The 15,504-nt window shown below is 46.5% G+C and overlaps 1 protein-coding gene across 2 annotated transcripts in view; it reads right to left on the bottom strand.

Moving 5' to 3' along the window:
• Positions 1 to 3,362: 3,362 nt before the first annotated feature.
• Positions 3,363 to 15,504, bottom strand: part of BLTP1 (bridge-like lipid transfer protein family member 1) — a 451,393-nt gene continuing 439,251 nt past the window's right edge. For both annotated transcript variants that reach the window (XM_073572011.1, XM_073572012.1), the window contains 4 exons: positions 11,785 to 11,979; positions 5,976 to 6,110; positions 4,293 to 4,458; positions 3,363 to 4,122 (listed from right to left, as the gene is read on the bottom strand). In XM_073572011.1, the coding sequence (XP_073428112.1) occupies positions 3,906 to 4,122; positions 4,293 to 4,458; positions 5,976 to 6,110; positions 11,785 to 11,979 (713 nt within the window). In that variant the 3' untranslated portion in view covers positions 3,363 to 3,905. The remainder of the gene's footprint in view (positions 4,123 to 4,292; positions 4,459 to 5,975; positions 6,111 to 11,784; positions 11,980 to 15,504) is intronic.

Genomic DNA, 15,504 nt, shown 5'->3' with positions numbered 1-15,504 from the left:
ATAGTGAGGAAACACTTAGCTAACCTAAATGAATTCAAGTCTCCAGGTCCAGATGAATTATACCCCAGAGTACTGAAGGAGATAGCAGAAGAAATTTTGGAACCCCTCTCCATAATCTTTGAAAATTCTTGGAGAACAGGAGAAGTCCCAGAAGACTGGAGAAGAGCAAATGTTGTTCCTATCTTCAAAAAGGGGAAGGTGGACCCAGGCAACTATAGGCTGGAGAGTCTGACTTCTATACCAGGAAAGATCTTTGAACAAATTATTAAACAACATGTATGTCAGTACCTTGATAAGAATGAAGTGATTAAACAGAGTCAGCATGGTTTTGTAACTAATAAGTCATGTCAGACTAACTTAATTTCCTTCTATGACGGAATCACTGATTGGGTGGATCAAGGAAATGCTGTAGATATAGTATATCTTGACTTCAGCAAAGCATTTGACAAAGTATCTCATACAATCCTTATTGAAAAAATGACTAAGTATGGAATGGACAAGGCAACTGTTAGGTGGATTCATAACTGGCTTAGTGATCGGACCCAAAGAGTGGTCGTAAATGGCTGCACATCCAGTTGGAAGAATGTCTCAAGTGGGGTACCACAGGGCTCTGTCCTGGGCCCTGTATTGTTCAACATCTTTATCAACGATTTAGATGATGGAATTGAGGGTAAACTGATTAAATTTGCTGATGACACAAAGCTAGGAGGGATAGCTAATACTAGAGAAGAGAGAGAGAGGATTCAAAAAGATATAAATAAACTGGAGAAGTGGGCAGCAACTAACAGAATGGTTTTTAACAGGGAAAAATGCAAAGTACTACATCTGGGCAATAAAAATGAAAAAAGCATATACAGAATGGGAGGAATAGGGCTAAGCAACAGCACATGTGAAAAAGACTTGGGTATACTAATAGATCACAGACTGAATATGAGTCAACAGTGTGATGCAGCAGCAAAAAAGGCAAATGCAATTCTAGGATGTATTAACAGAAGCATACAGTCTAGATCACGTGAAGTTATTTTTTCCCTCTACTCCTCTTTGGTCAGACCTCATCTGGAATATTGTGTCCAGTTTTGGGCACCACATTTTAAAAAAGACATCAACAAACTGGAGCAAGTTCCGAAAAGAGCGACCAGAATGGTGACCGGTCTGCAAACCCTGTCTTATGAGGAAAGGTTGCAGGATTTGGGAATGTTTAGTTTGCAAAACAGAAGACTGAGAGGAGACTTAATAGCTGTCTACAAATATCTCAAGGGCTGTCACATTGTAGAAGGATCAACTTTATTCTCATTTGCACAAGGAAAGACTAGAAGCAATGGGATGAAACGGAATGGGAGGAGACACAGATTAGATATTAGAAAAAACTTTTTTACAGTTAGAGTGATCAATGAGTGGAACAGGCTGCCATGAGAAGTGGTGAGTTCTCCTTCAATGGAAGTCTTTAAACAGAGGCTGGACAGACATCTGACTGGGATGATTTAGCGAATCCTGCTTTGAGCAGGGGGTTGGACCAGATGGCCCAGGAGGTCCCTTCCAACTCTACGATTCTATGATTCTATGATTTGGTGCACAGAAAAGGGATACCAATCCCAGCAATAATGGTGAAGGAAAAATCTGGCACCGAAAGTTCTGCATTAAATTGTATTTAGTTCAGTATAATAATCCTAATGGTTGTAACGTTTTGGCCTTACCCAAGATCTTCTTCAAAAGGATTATAATTCTGGTAAAGGACCCACCATATATGGTAAAATGTAAGAGGGGTTTGGAAAAGCATCCAAAGTAGTTGCGTATGGCTGTATAAGTTAAAGGGAATCTGTCACCCTTTTTTGAGATATCATATAATGATATCATTCAACTGTGTGTCACATAAGGATTCTCTTAGTACTTGTGCTTCCCCCTGACCCCGCACCTTTCATGCATAAATACCTTTTTTATTTCGGTTCAGATGTATGTAAACTGCCGCGGTCTGGTCCGATGGACGGGGCTTATTCACCTGCTCCCCCCCCTCCCTGTCTTGCTCTACATTTTTACAACACCATTTTTTGTTTTAGGGACCACATCACATTTGAAGTCACTTTGAGGGGTCTATATGAAAATATCCAAAAATGACACCATTCTAAAAACTGCACCCCTCAAGGTGCTCAAAACCACATTCAAGAAGTTCATTAACCCTTCAGGGGTTTCACAGGAATTTTTGGAATGTTTGAAAAAAATTGAACATTTATCTTTTTTTCACAAAAAAATCAATTCAGGTCCATTTTTTTTTTATTTTCCCAAGGGTAACAGGAGAAATTGGACCCCAAAAGTTATTGTGCAATTTGTCCTGAGTACGCGGATACCCCATATGTGGGATTAAACCACTGTTTGGGAGCATGGCAGAGCTCGGAAGGGAAGGAGCGCCGTTTGACTTTTTCAACGCAAAATTGGCTGGAATTGAGATCGGACGCCATGTCGCCTTTAGAGAGCCCCTGATGTGCCTAAACAGTGGAAACCAGTGACCCCATTTTGGAAACTATACCCCCCAAGGAACTTATCTAGATGTGTGGTGAGAACTTTGAACCCCCAAATCATTTTTTTTTATTTTCCACAAGTGATTTTTTTAATGGTAACCGAAGAAATTAGACCCCCAAAGTTGGTAAATAGTGCTTCACAGAAGTTTATAACGCAGAGTCGTGAAAATAAAAAATCTTTTTTTTTTCCACAAAAATAATTTTTTAGCCCCCAATTTTTTATTTTCCCAAGGGTAACAGGAGAAATTAGAACCCCCAAAGTTGTTGTGCAATTTTTCCTGAGTACGCTGATGCCCCATATGTTGGGGTAAACCACTGTTTAGGCACACGTCGGTGCTTGGAAGTGCTTGGAGCACCGTTTGACTTTTTGAATGCAAAATTGGCTGGAATCAATGGTGGTGCCATATCACGTTTGTAGACCCCCTGATGTACCTAACCAGTGGAAAACCCTCAATTCTAACTCCAACCCAAACCTCAACACACCCCTAACCCCAACCACAAGACTAACCCTAATCCCAACCCTAGCCCCAACACACCCCTAACCCTAATTCCAACCCTAACCCCAATCCTAATTCCAACCCTAACCCTAATTCCTACCCTAACGGAAAAATAAAAATAAATAGATTTTCTTTATTTAATTATATTTCCCTAACTAAGGGGGTGATAAAGGGAGGGGGGGTTATTTACTCTTTTTTTTTAATTTTGATCACTGTGATGGGGTCTATCACAGTGATCAAAATGAATGAATCTATGTAATGTTTATAGAGCGCTGCAAAAATTTGTTGATGCCATAGCTATTTTACTAGTGTGATGAAACTGTTCTATCTACACACAATAGTAACAACTGGATTTAAACTTGTCAACAATTTATTGTTATGGCCAATGGAGAAAGTCACAAAAGTTCACAGTTAATATTCTGTAGTTATTACAGAAAAAATAATCATATTGCACATTATAAAACTGCAACGGCAGACATTTTACAGTGCCGAACCCCACTTTTTTAGTCCAAAATATACATAATCATGCAATGCTTTATCCTTTGTGAAAAGGTAGCATGCATTATGGTAAACAGGTACATTCACAACGGAATTATCAAATCCCTCTCATCCCTGAGTCTTCTTTCTTTTGAGATGTATACAGTGCTGGAGAAAATCCAAGTCTGAGGTTTCCCTCAGCCAGAATGTATGGAAACGGAGTTCACAGAGTGCCATGTACATTGCAGTAGAATATCACAATACATGAAAAGTGTGCGCTCACAGGAGAGGGGTGGTCACAGGGATGAGAGAACAGCGGTTTCTCACTTCTAAATCCATATTAAAACATCTTCCTGTACAATATAAAAACACATGTAACTCATTTGATCGTTGTCATATGTTCATATTTTAGACATGTTCAGTGCTCCTCTTTGTCCTTTCCTTTCTTTTCTTTCTCATCTTGTAAAGCCGATCCAAGCTTTTTTATGAGGACTGACAGGACTTTGTCCAGCGGATCCATTACTCCACGCTGAAGCCATTTGGGAATAGTGGTTCTTGCATGGTGGAAACCTAACTTCTGAAGTATGTAATCAACACCTACTGGATCAATCTTCCTTCCTGTCCAAGATATGAGCCTACGGGGGTATGAAATAGGAAATATAAATCAATGTATATTAACAACTCTGGTCATATATTTTCTTTTTAGGGAAATGCATTCCTTTAGGAGGATTCTTTACACATAGATGATGTAACAGATGGCGAGAAGAAATAATTTTCTACGTATACTGTGAACAGAAATAAATACCTAAGTGTGGGCTCCAAGTGCCAGGTATTACACATGAATTCCCTCCAGTCCACATAAGTGTAATTAGAGCTCTCCTCCTTATCCTTGTCAGAAGAGCCATCATCAGCCTGTATCACTGGACTTTTCTGCCCTGGTCGGGTAGTGAAGACTCGCGGTGGGAGAATGACTGTGTAGGAAAACCACACATTACACAAGGGATAGACTATGACAATGGAAAGGAGATCTGTTTAATACTACCAATTAATTAGCACCTCAAAAATTAATACATGAACTAACCAATATATTCCAGCAGAAGGAGAGAAACAACTAATAGCACATAAAGATAAAGCATGGGCATCATCTCTGTATACCTGATACTACTGGACAACTCGTATTCTAGCATGCTAAATAGACTGGCGCCAGTCGTTTGCTACTTCACCTGGCAGTAACATGCTGTAGAGTCCAAGACCTTGATTCCACTGCTATGTCACTTACTAGGCTACTTACCGTTCTGTAGTTTTGATAAAACACTCTTAACAGGAGAGTATTACGGAGAGGACTAGCAAATCTTAGGAAAGTAGTTCTCAATATTCATGAGATCCATGAGCTTCATCTATCACAAGGGAGGGCAATTCATTTTTCAGAGGGGCGACATGAGAAACCGTGACTGTTGTGGAGGGCGAAACTAATTGGCTGACATTAATTCTGCTCAATATTAATATTAAAATATTAATTATAATTATTTTATATTAATTGTATTACTTAATATTTAGCAGAATTAAGTATTCTGATATCCTCTTATATATCGATTGAGCTCCCACACAGTCCCTCCATGTCCAGCATGAGCCCCCATAGCCTCCCCATGTCCAGTAAAAGCCCCCATAGCCTCCCCAGGTACAGCAATACCCACCATTGCCTAACCATGTTCAGCAGGAGCCCCCCCATAACCTCCTCATATCCAGCAGGAGCCTGCACGACCCCCCCCATGTCCAGCAGAAGACCCCCATAGCCTCTCCATGTCCAGCCAAACATCCCATACACATGAAGAAAAAAACAAACCACATACTCGCCTTGCTCCAGTTCCCCCTGGCGCTCTGCTCCTGTCTCCGATGCACTGTCTATCCGCAGTGCACAGCTGACGTGATGAAATGACATCGTGTCAGCTGTTTCACATGCTGATTGGTGGAAGAAGGGGCCGGCGGCCCTTTCTCCACCAATGCATTCACAGTTGATGCAGATAGCATTGACGGTGGGGGGTGGGGGGGCATGGTGCAGCCCATGGGCCATTGTTTTCAGCCCCTCTGCTTTTCTCGGTCCGCGAGCCAGACTTGAACAGCCAGGGAGCAGGGTGTGGACCGTGGGCTCCACTCTGCCTAGGTCTGATCAATTCCTACTCCACAAAACACAGATTGCAGAGGCATAGTGTACTTAAAGCTGTCAATCAGTAGTGTGGGCTGGGTTATACAGCGATCAGAATTGAGAGAACTTGCAGATCTGCATCAGATAAAACAGTGATTTTGTCAAAAACTATAGTAAGAAGCCCAGGATGTGACATATCACTGGAATCAGGGTATCTGCGCCGACATTATGCCCCAAGATGGGGCTGCAAAATCTGGTGAAAGATTCCCAATAAAATAAATTCCAATTTAAAAAGAGCTGGACAATCAGACAATACACAAATGAACAAAGGACTGCATAGTGCACCTTTTTCTTTTTCCTTCAGGTATGCAGATACCAAATCATGAAGAAATATTATAAGCTCTGCATCCATTGTGACACAGATGTGATCTGTAAACTCAGTCACAACACTGCATTCCACCTTTGGTTTGCTGTCGACATCTGTAAGACACAAAATGACAGATATACACTACATAAATCATGTAAGATTCACCTCAACATTCAGATTTTACATATAAAGTACAATATACAAATTCTCTACACAAACTAACTTCATATGCATTTACATATTCTCACTTATTCCGAGACTGGCTGTACCTGTGCTGAGACCAACCAATGGAGACAGGCTCTTATGCTTAACACAGATGTAACAAAATCAGAAGTTTGTGGTTCACAGCAGTAGACCATGTAGGATGAGGATGCAAGTTAAATACAATGATGGAGGAAGGAGCCTACAGGTCCCTCCTACATCGTTCAGCCTTAGCTTCTTAGGCTCAATGCAGCAGGTGCGATGACTTCGCTAAATCGCTACTGCTGCTCAGAGCCTCAGACTGCACGCTGCACAGAGCCTCAGACTGCACGCTGCACAGAGCCTCAGACTGCACGCTGCACAGAGCCTCAGACTGCACGCTGCACAGAGCCTCAGACTGCACGCTGCACAGAGCCTCAGACTGCACGCTGCACAGAGCCTCAGACTGCACGCTGCACAGAGCCTCAGACTGCACGCTGCACAGAGCCTCAGACTGCACGCTGCACAGAGCCTCAGACTGCACGCTGCACAGAGCCTCAGACTGCACGCTGCACAGAGCCTCAGACTGCACGCTGCACAGAGCCTCAGGCTGCACAGAGCCTCAGACTGCACGCTGCACAGAGCCTCAGACTGCACGCTGCACAGAGCCTCAGACTGCACGCTGCACAGAGCCTCAGACTGCACGCTGCACAGAGCCTCAGACTGCACGCTGCACAGAGCCTCAGACTGCACGCTGCACAGAGCCTCAGACTGCACGCTGCACAGAGCCTCAGACTGCACGCTGCCCAGAGCCTCAGACTGCACGCTGCACAGAGCCTCAGACTGCACGCTGCACAGAGCCTCAGACTGCACGCTGCACACAGCCTCAGACTGCACGCTGCACACAGCCTCAGACTGCACGCTGCACACAGCCTCAGACTGCACGCTGCACACAGCCTCAGACTGCACGCTGCACACAGCCTCAGACTGCACGCTGCACACAGCCTCAGACTGCACGCTGCACACAGCCTCAGACTGCACGCTGCACACAGCCTCAGACTGCACGCTGCACACAGCCTCAGACTGCACGCTGCACACAGCCTCAGACTGCACACAGCCTCAGACTGCACGCTGCACACAGCCTCAGACTGCACGCTGCACACAGCCTCAGACTGCACGCTGCACACAGCCTCAGACTGCACGCTGCACACAGCCTCAGACTGCACGCTGCACACAGCCTCAGACTGCACGCTGCACACAGCCTCAGACTGCACGCTGCACACAGCCTCAGACTGCACGCTGCACACAGCCTCAGACTGCACGCTGCACAGAGCCTCAGACTGCACGCTGCACAGAGCCTCAGACTGCACAGAGCCTCAGACTGCACGCTGCACAGTCTCAGACCGCACGCTGCTCAGAGCCTCAGACCGCACGCTGCTCAGAGCCTCAGACCGCACGCTGCACAGAGCCTCAGACCGCACGCTGCACAGAGCCTCAGACCGCACGCTGCACAGAGCCTCAGACCGCAAGCTGCACAGAGCCTCAGACCGCACGCTGCACACAGCCTCAGACCGCACGCTGCACACAGCCTCAGACCGCACGCTGCACACAGCCTCAGACCGCACGCTGCACACAGCCTCAGACTGCACGCTGCACACAGCCTCAGACTGCACGCTGCACACAGCCTCAGACTGCACGCTGCACACAGCCTCAGACTGCACGCTGCACACAGCCTCAGACTGCACGCTGCACACAGCCTCAGACTGCACGCTGCACACAGCCTCAGACTGCACGCTGCACACAGCCTCAGACTGCAAGCTGCACAGAGCCTCAGACTGCACGCTGCACAGAGCCTCAGACTGCACGCTGCACAGAGCCTCAGACTGCACGCTGCACAGAGCCTCAGACTGCACGCTGCAGAGCCTCAGACTGCACGCTGCACAGAGCCTCAGACTGCACAGAGCCTCAGACTGCACGCTGCTCAGAGCCTCAGACCGCAAGCTGCACAGAGCCTCAGACAGCACGCTGCTCAGAGCCTCACACCGCAAGCTGCACAGAGCCTCAGACCGCACGCTGCACAGAGCCTCAGACCGCAAGCTGCACAGAGCCTCAGACCGCACGCTGCACAGAGCCTCAGACTGCAAGCTGCACAGAGCCTCAGACTGCACGCTGCACAGAGTCTCAGACTGCACGCTGCACAGAGTCTCAGACTGCACGCTGCACAGAGTCTCAGACCGCACGCTGCTCAGAGATTCAGACCGCACGCTGCCCAGAGCGTCAGACCGCACGCTGCCCAGAGCGTCAGACCGCACGCTGCTCAGAGCCTCAGACCGCACGCTGCTCAGAGCCTCAGACCGCACACTGCCCAGAGCGTCAGACCGCACACTGCCCAGAGCGTCAGACCGCACACTGCTCAGAGCCTCAGACCGCACGCTGCTCAGAGCCTCAGACCGCACGCTGCTCAGAGCCTCAGACCGCACGCTGCTCAGAGCCTCAGACCGCACGCTGCTCAGAGCCTCAGACCGCACGCTGCTCAGAGCCTCAGACCGCACGCTGCTCAGAGCCTCAGACCGCACGCTGCTCAGAGCCTCAGACCGCACGCTGCACAGAGCTTCAGACCGCACGCTGCACAGAGTCTCAGGCTGTGTGCACACGCTGCGGATTAGGTGCGGATTCATCCGCGCGGATTTTGTAAAATCCGCAGGTGAAACCTGCGGATTGCTCTGCGGTTTTGCCCTGCGGTTTTTCATCTCCTCAATGGAGGAGATGGCAAACCGCAGCGGAATCCGCAGAAAGAATTGACATGTCAATTCTTTCTGCGGATTGAAAACCGCAGATAATCCGCGCGGAAAATTCTGCACCGTCTGCATTGCAGTTTTTGATTCCCATAGGGAATCATTGTACTGTACACCGCAGCAAAAACTGCTGCGGGTCCGCAGCGGCCGGAACCGCAGCAAAATCTGCAGCGTGTGCAAACAGCCTCAGACTGCACGCTGCACAGAGCCTCAGACTGCACGCTGCACAGAGCCTCAGACTGCACGCTGCTCAGAGCCTCAGACTGCACGCGCTGCACAGAGCCTCAGACTGCACGCTGCTCAGAGCCTCAGACTGCACGCTGCTCAGAGCCTCAGACTGCATGCAGCTCAGTGCAGCTTATTGGGGGGCAATCAGAAATTTCACTATGGTGCACCATGATTTCTATCTACAATCATGATAAATATATATTTATAAGAAGCAGCTCTATCAGGGTTAAAGAGAAGCTATCATTAGAAAATGACCCATTATTTAAATCACTTTTTATATTACCTGTAATAAAATTTTTTGGCATTTTCCATATCACAATCTTTTAATAAAAAAAAAAATTTTATTGGGAAGATATAAAGAATCAGATACATTATAGATACAGCAAATAAACAAGTTTTGAAGTTTTCATGTCCAATAAATCATTACCAGATACTAATGGAAACATATTTACTACATGGTAGTAACAGTATTAAAGATATTGTAGAACAGATATAGAGTACTTAAATAGATTATCTTAAAAGCTCTCTGTGGATTTCTTTCACAAATGGAAAACAATGCAAAAAAAACTAAGTTAAGCTAAAACTGACTAGTGTAGAGACAGTATGGTCTGTATGGTTAGTATGGTCTGTAGAGGCAGAAACATCACTCTTTTTGTATCATCAGCCTCCTAAATTGCTGGGCCTATAACTGTTCCTCAATACCATTGATGTTAGCTGTGCAGACAGTATAGGTGTTATCTATAATATAATGGGCTAAGCGCCACTCTGTCCGAAGCCTTTATAGACTGCGCAAATGCGACGCGCCTTCGCAGTCTGGCTCCAGACAGAATGAGGCAGCCAGCGGTGAGGTGTGTGTATGGCGCCCGGAAATGGCGGTATGCTTACATACCGCAATCTCGGGCGCCATACATACATACTTAACTGACCGGGAGGAGCGTTGCCGCAGCGCTTCTCCGGCTGGAGACCGGGGCAGGAGTGCGGCCAGAATCGCGCATGCACATAGCGCGATCCGGCGCCATTTTACTGAAGACACATTTGCAGTGTGTCTTCAGCAATATGGCGCTGGACAGCGCTATGGGCATGCGCGTACTCCGGCGCCAGACTCCTCCCCCGGCCTCCAGCAGAACTTGACAACGCTGGAACACATGAAAGAAGGGTGAGTATAAATTTTTCAGGGGTGAGGGGGACCATGCATATCAGGATAGGGGGTAAGGGGACCACGCATACCAGTATTGGGGGGTGAGGGGACCACGCATACCAGTATTGGGGGGTGAGGGGTAGCATGCGTACCAGGATAGAGGTGTGAGGGGACCATGCATACCACGAGAGGGGGGTGATTGGACCATGCATACCACGAAAGGGGGGTGAGGGGACCATGCATACCACGAAAGGGGGTGAAGGGACCATGCATACCACGAAAGGAGGGTGAGGGGACCATGCATACCACGAAAGGAGGGTGAGGGGACCATGCATACCACAAAAGGAGGGTGAGGGGACCATGCATACCACGAGAGGGGGATGATTGGACCATGCATATCATGAAAGGGGGGTGAGGGGACCATGCATACCACGAAAGGGGGGTGAAGGGACCATGCATACCACGAAAGGAGGGTGAGGGGACCATGCATACCACGAAAGGAGGGTGAGGGGACCATGCATACCACAAAAGGAGGGTGAGGGGACCATGCATACCACGAAAGGGGGGTGAGGGGACCATGCATACCACGAAAGGGGGGTGAGGGGACCATGCATACCACAAAAGGAGGGTGAGGGGACCATGCATACCACGAAAGGGGAGTGAGGGGACCATGCATACCACGAAAGGGGAGTGAGGGGACCATGCATACCACGAAAGGGGAGTGAGGGGACCATGCATACCACGAAAGGGGAGTGAGGGGAGCATGCATACCACGAAAGAGAGGTGAGGGAACCATGCATACCACGAAAGGGGTGTGAGGGAACCATGCATACCACGAAAAGGGGGTGAGGGGACCATGTATACCAGGATTGGGGGTTAAGCGGACCATGCATACCAGGATTGGGGGGGGGGGGTGAGAGGACCATGCATACCAGGATAGGGGGGTGAGAGGACCATGTATACCAGGATAGCTGGGTGAGAGGACCATGAAAACCAGGATACAGGAGTGAGAGGACCATGCATACCAGGATAGGTGGGTGAGGGGACCATGCATACCAGGATTGGGGGGTGAGAGGACCATGCATACCAGGATTGGGGGGTGAGGGGGCCATGCGTACCAGGATAGAAGGGGTGAGGGGACCATACATAAGAGGATAGGGATAAGGGGGTACCATGCATACCAGGATTGGGGGGTGAGGGGACCATTCATACCAGGATGAGGAATAGGGTGCCATGCTTACCAGGATTGGGGGGGGGGGGTCCATGCATACCAGGATGAGGAATAGGGTATCATGCATACCAGGATAGGGATGAGGGGGGCCATGCACACCAGGATAGGAGGGAGGGGGGCAGCACATACCAGGATGGGAGACTATATACCAATAAAAATGCTCGCCACCCAGGTGTAAAACGGGTTAATAGCTAGTGTAATATAACTGGCAATACCTTGCAGTGTGGGCTCTCGTGGCTCCTGTACATGGATTGATTTAAAGTCCAGTTGCATCCTAGGTAGAGCAAAGATGGTCTCGGTCTCATGGTTGTAACTGGATCCTCCACGAAAACCGCTCAACAAACTTGCATTTTTCACTGCAGTGCTGCTTTCTGGATTGTTTGCGTCAACATTTCGAAGCAAGCTCAGCTCTATAAAAAATATATATATATATATATATATATGCTTTGCTATAAATTAGTTACGTTTAATCTTTTTTTTTTATGTTTATGTAGTAAGATCAAATAAAAATGTGAAATGCACTGTCTATTTAGCCTCACGGGGTAGTCCACTTAAAACATAGGTGATAACATACTGATTGGTGGGTGCCCCATCGTTGGGACCAGCACCGATTGTCAGATCAGAAAATTTTTATCCCGACCAGGGAACTTTTATCCCCTTTAAAAAATGGTGCGGCAGGTCACACAACCAACTACCGCTCCATTCATTCTCTATGGGACTGCCAAAAAAAAGCTGAACACAACACTCAACAGCCCCATGGGGAATGAATGGAGAAGTGGTTGAGTATGCACGATTCCGCTTCATACTAATGCGAATAAAAGTTTCTCGTTCTGTTGATTGATGCGGTCCCATTGCTCAGATCCCCATCGAATCAATAAGTTATCACCTATTCAATGGATAAGTGATAGCTTTTTTTTTTTTTTTTTTATTCCAATCAATTTTTATTGTAGGAAGTTACATTAGAAAAAAGGATAAATTCAGGTATCAATGGCATTAATACACAAAGAGAACAACGCTGTAACACGTGGTAGTATATCTTTTGATTATGATTCACATTTCCTATCACACCACCTACAATCATGTCTGATGCAAGTTACAACTTTTTTTTTTTTTTGGTTAATCAACACCTAATACGTATAAAGTCAACCTACCATTTACTCTTTAATCCGCAAAACGAGGGTTTCAAACAACCAGAACCAGAGAGTAAGAAAGGAAGATAAGAAAGGGGAAGGGAGGAAGAGGTGGGGGGGGAGAACCATGGATGGTTGCAAAGAGGCAACCAGGGAGGAGGAGGGGGGAGCTAGGGAATTAGATGGCGTTCCGAGGTAGCCCGAGCAGTAACAACAACATAGATATAAACATCTTGAATATTGACATGTGGTACGGATGAACTCCCTGCGTAACACTCTCTTTGACCCTATTTGACCCATTTTATTAATCTCAGACAGTTTGCCCTGGAAACAGATGCCTGACAGGGGATGCATATACAGAGTTTAGCCACGTGTCCCAAGTCTGAAGTATTTTGTTTTTGGCGCGGATGGAGTGAGCCAGACAGAACTCGTATTGGCACTGGAGATTAATTCGGTTATATAGTTCAACTAATGTAGGTGTCTTTGGGGATTTCCAATAGCTACTTATGCAATATCTGGCAGCAACTAGAATGTGAACCAATAATCCCCTGGATTCCCAAGAGAACTCCTCTATACCCACGTTTAGCACTGCCAGACCCGGATTCGGATTAATAGGATTGCCTGTCAGCTCACCCATCAGGCCAAACACCTCCAGCCAGAACGAGAAAACCTTGGGACAAGCCCACCAGCAGTGACCAAGAGTACCCCTTTGGAGGCAGCCCTTCCAACAATGTGGCGAATAATTTGGGAGGAATTGTGCTAAGTTGGCTGGGGACCGATACCATCGCAGGTGTACTTTTTTCAGTTGCTCCAGATGATTTATGCACTTGGAATATTTTTGGATATTTGCTGAAGCCGAGTGCCAGTTTGAAGGAGAGGTAGAGACATTCAACTCCATGTCCCATTTATTCATATAAGGAGATTTTTGCTCTTCGGGGGGTTATTGAGCCATTTGTATGTTGAGGAGATACCTTTGGATTTAATTATCTTATTAAATACCAAAGCCTTTGTTGTAGGTAACAGAGGATTCGACTTTAGAGGAAATTTAGAGGCCAGAAAATGACTAATTTGGATGTGTTGATAGAAACAACCCTTTAAAGAGGGGTGTTTCCGTACTATTTCATTAAAGGGATTAACACCCAAATCAGAGAATAGATCTGCCAGCACTGTAATACCCGATCCCTCCCACCTGGCTAGATTCAAAAAGGGGATTTGAGATTCCAACGACTTGAGGGAAATCTCTGAAAGAGGAATCTGAATCTTATGAATCAAGTCATTTCGCCAGACCTCCAGGGAAGCTGACATGGTGGGAACACACGGGGAGAACCGTGAACGGCTCAAATATTCTGCTTCCATCATTCTTCTGACCGAGCCCTGGCGGGACAGGAAATTTTCAATCTGAGCCCATCTATGTGAATTGCCTGGACGCCACCATTCCTTTAGTGATTCAATTAGTAAGGCTTTATAATATGCCGTTATGTTTGGGGCGCCCAGTCCCCCTGAGTCATATGGGGGATATAACACTTTACCTGCGACCCTGGCCCTTTTATTACCCCAGACAAATTTGTAAGTCAACGATTGAAGTTTCATCAGGGTTTTGTGAGAAATTTTGATGGGTAAGCATCTGAGCACATACAATATTTTGGGTAAGAAAACCATTTTAAAAGGACTGTATCCTGGCCATCCAGGACAACGATATTTTTTCATACCTTCCCAATTTCTTTTCTAAATTTTGGATCAGAGGTTCCAAATTTTCTTTAATTAACATCTGCGATGGTGTCAGCTTAATACCTAAATAAGGTATCCCCCTGTCGCACCATTTGAATTGAAAGGCCCCCTCCAGCACACTCCTGGCCTCCACCGGTACATTAAACGGCAATATCAAAGACTTTGCCGCATTAAGCTTATAATACGACACTTTAGAAAAGTTCGATAATGTGTTCACCACTGCTGGAATCGAAACTACAGGGTTAGAACAGGAAATTATCACATCATCTGCGTATAAACCAAGTTTATGTTCAAATTCCCCAACTCTTATACCAGAAATGGCTATGTTTTTTCGTATAGCTTCCGCCAGAGGTTCTACCACTAAAGCAAAAATAGCGGGAGACAATGGACACCCCTGGCGAGTGCCATTACTTATTTGAAATTTAGATGACAGAAACCCCGATGCCAACACTGACGCATTTGGGTAAGAGTAAAGAGCTAGAATGGATGACTTAATTTTCCCCAAGAACCCGAATTTTGTTAGAACTCTCTCCAGGTATCCCCAGTGCACCCTGTCAAAGGCTTTTTCAGCATCAAGAGACAGGAATGCACTGGGTTCACCCGATATCTCCACCAGTCCAATCAAGTCAAGCATCCGTCTGGTGCCATCCTTAGATTGCCTGCCTGTCACAAAACCAACTTGGTCTGGAGCCACTAAGGCCGGGATCACTTTATGAAGTGTATCCGCCACTAGTTTGGCATAAATTTTAACATCACAATTTAGGAGTGAAATGGGCCTAAAATTACCCGGGGTGTCTGCAGGTTTCCCTGGCTTGGGTAGCGTGATAATAATCGCTTCCAAGTTGTCTGGAGAAATTGACCCTTTATTTTGCCAAAAATTGAAGGTTTTTAACAGAAAAGGGGACAGAGTGGATGTAAATTGTTTGTAATATTCGTATGGCAGCCCATCGGGGCCCGGGGCAGAGTTAGACTTAGTCATTTTGATGGCACCTAGGATTTCATGTGTAGTAAAGGGAAGATTAAGTTCCTCTAATTGCTCATCTGAGACCCGGGGAAGATCCAGGGTGTCTAGAAACC

This window comes from Dendrobates tinctorius, unplaced genomic scaffold (assembly GCF_039654945.1).
Source record: "Dendrobates tinctorius isolate UK_male_01 unplaced genomic scaffold, ASM3965494v1 ptg000030l, whole genome shotgun sequence".
NCBI lineage: Eukaryota > Metazoa > Chordata > Amphibia > Anura > Dendrobatidae > Dendrobates > Dendrobates tinctorius.
The sequence above is the reverse complement of the archived record's forward strand: the minus strand, read 5'-3'. Positions and strand labels throughout refer to the sequence as shown.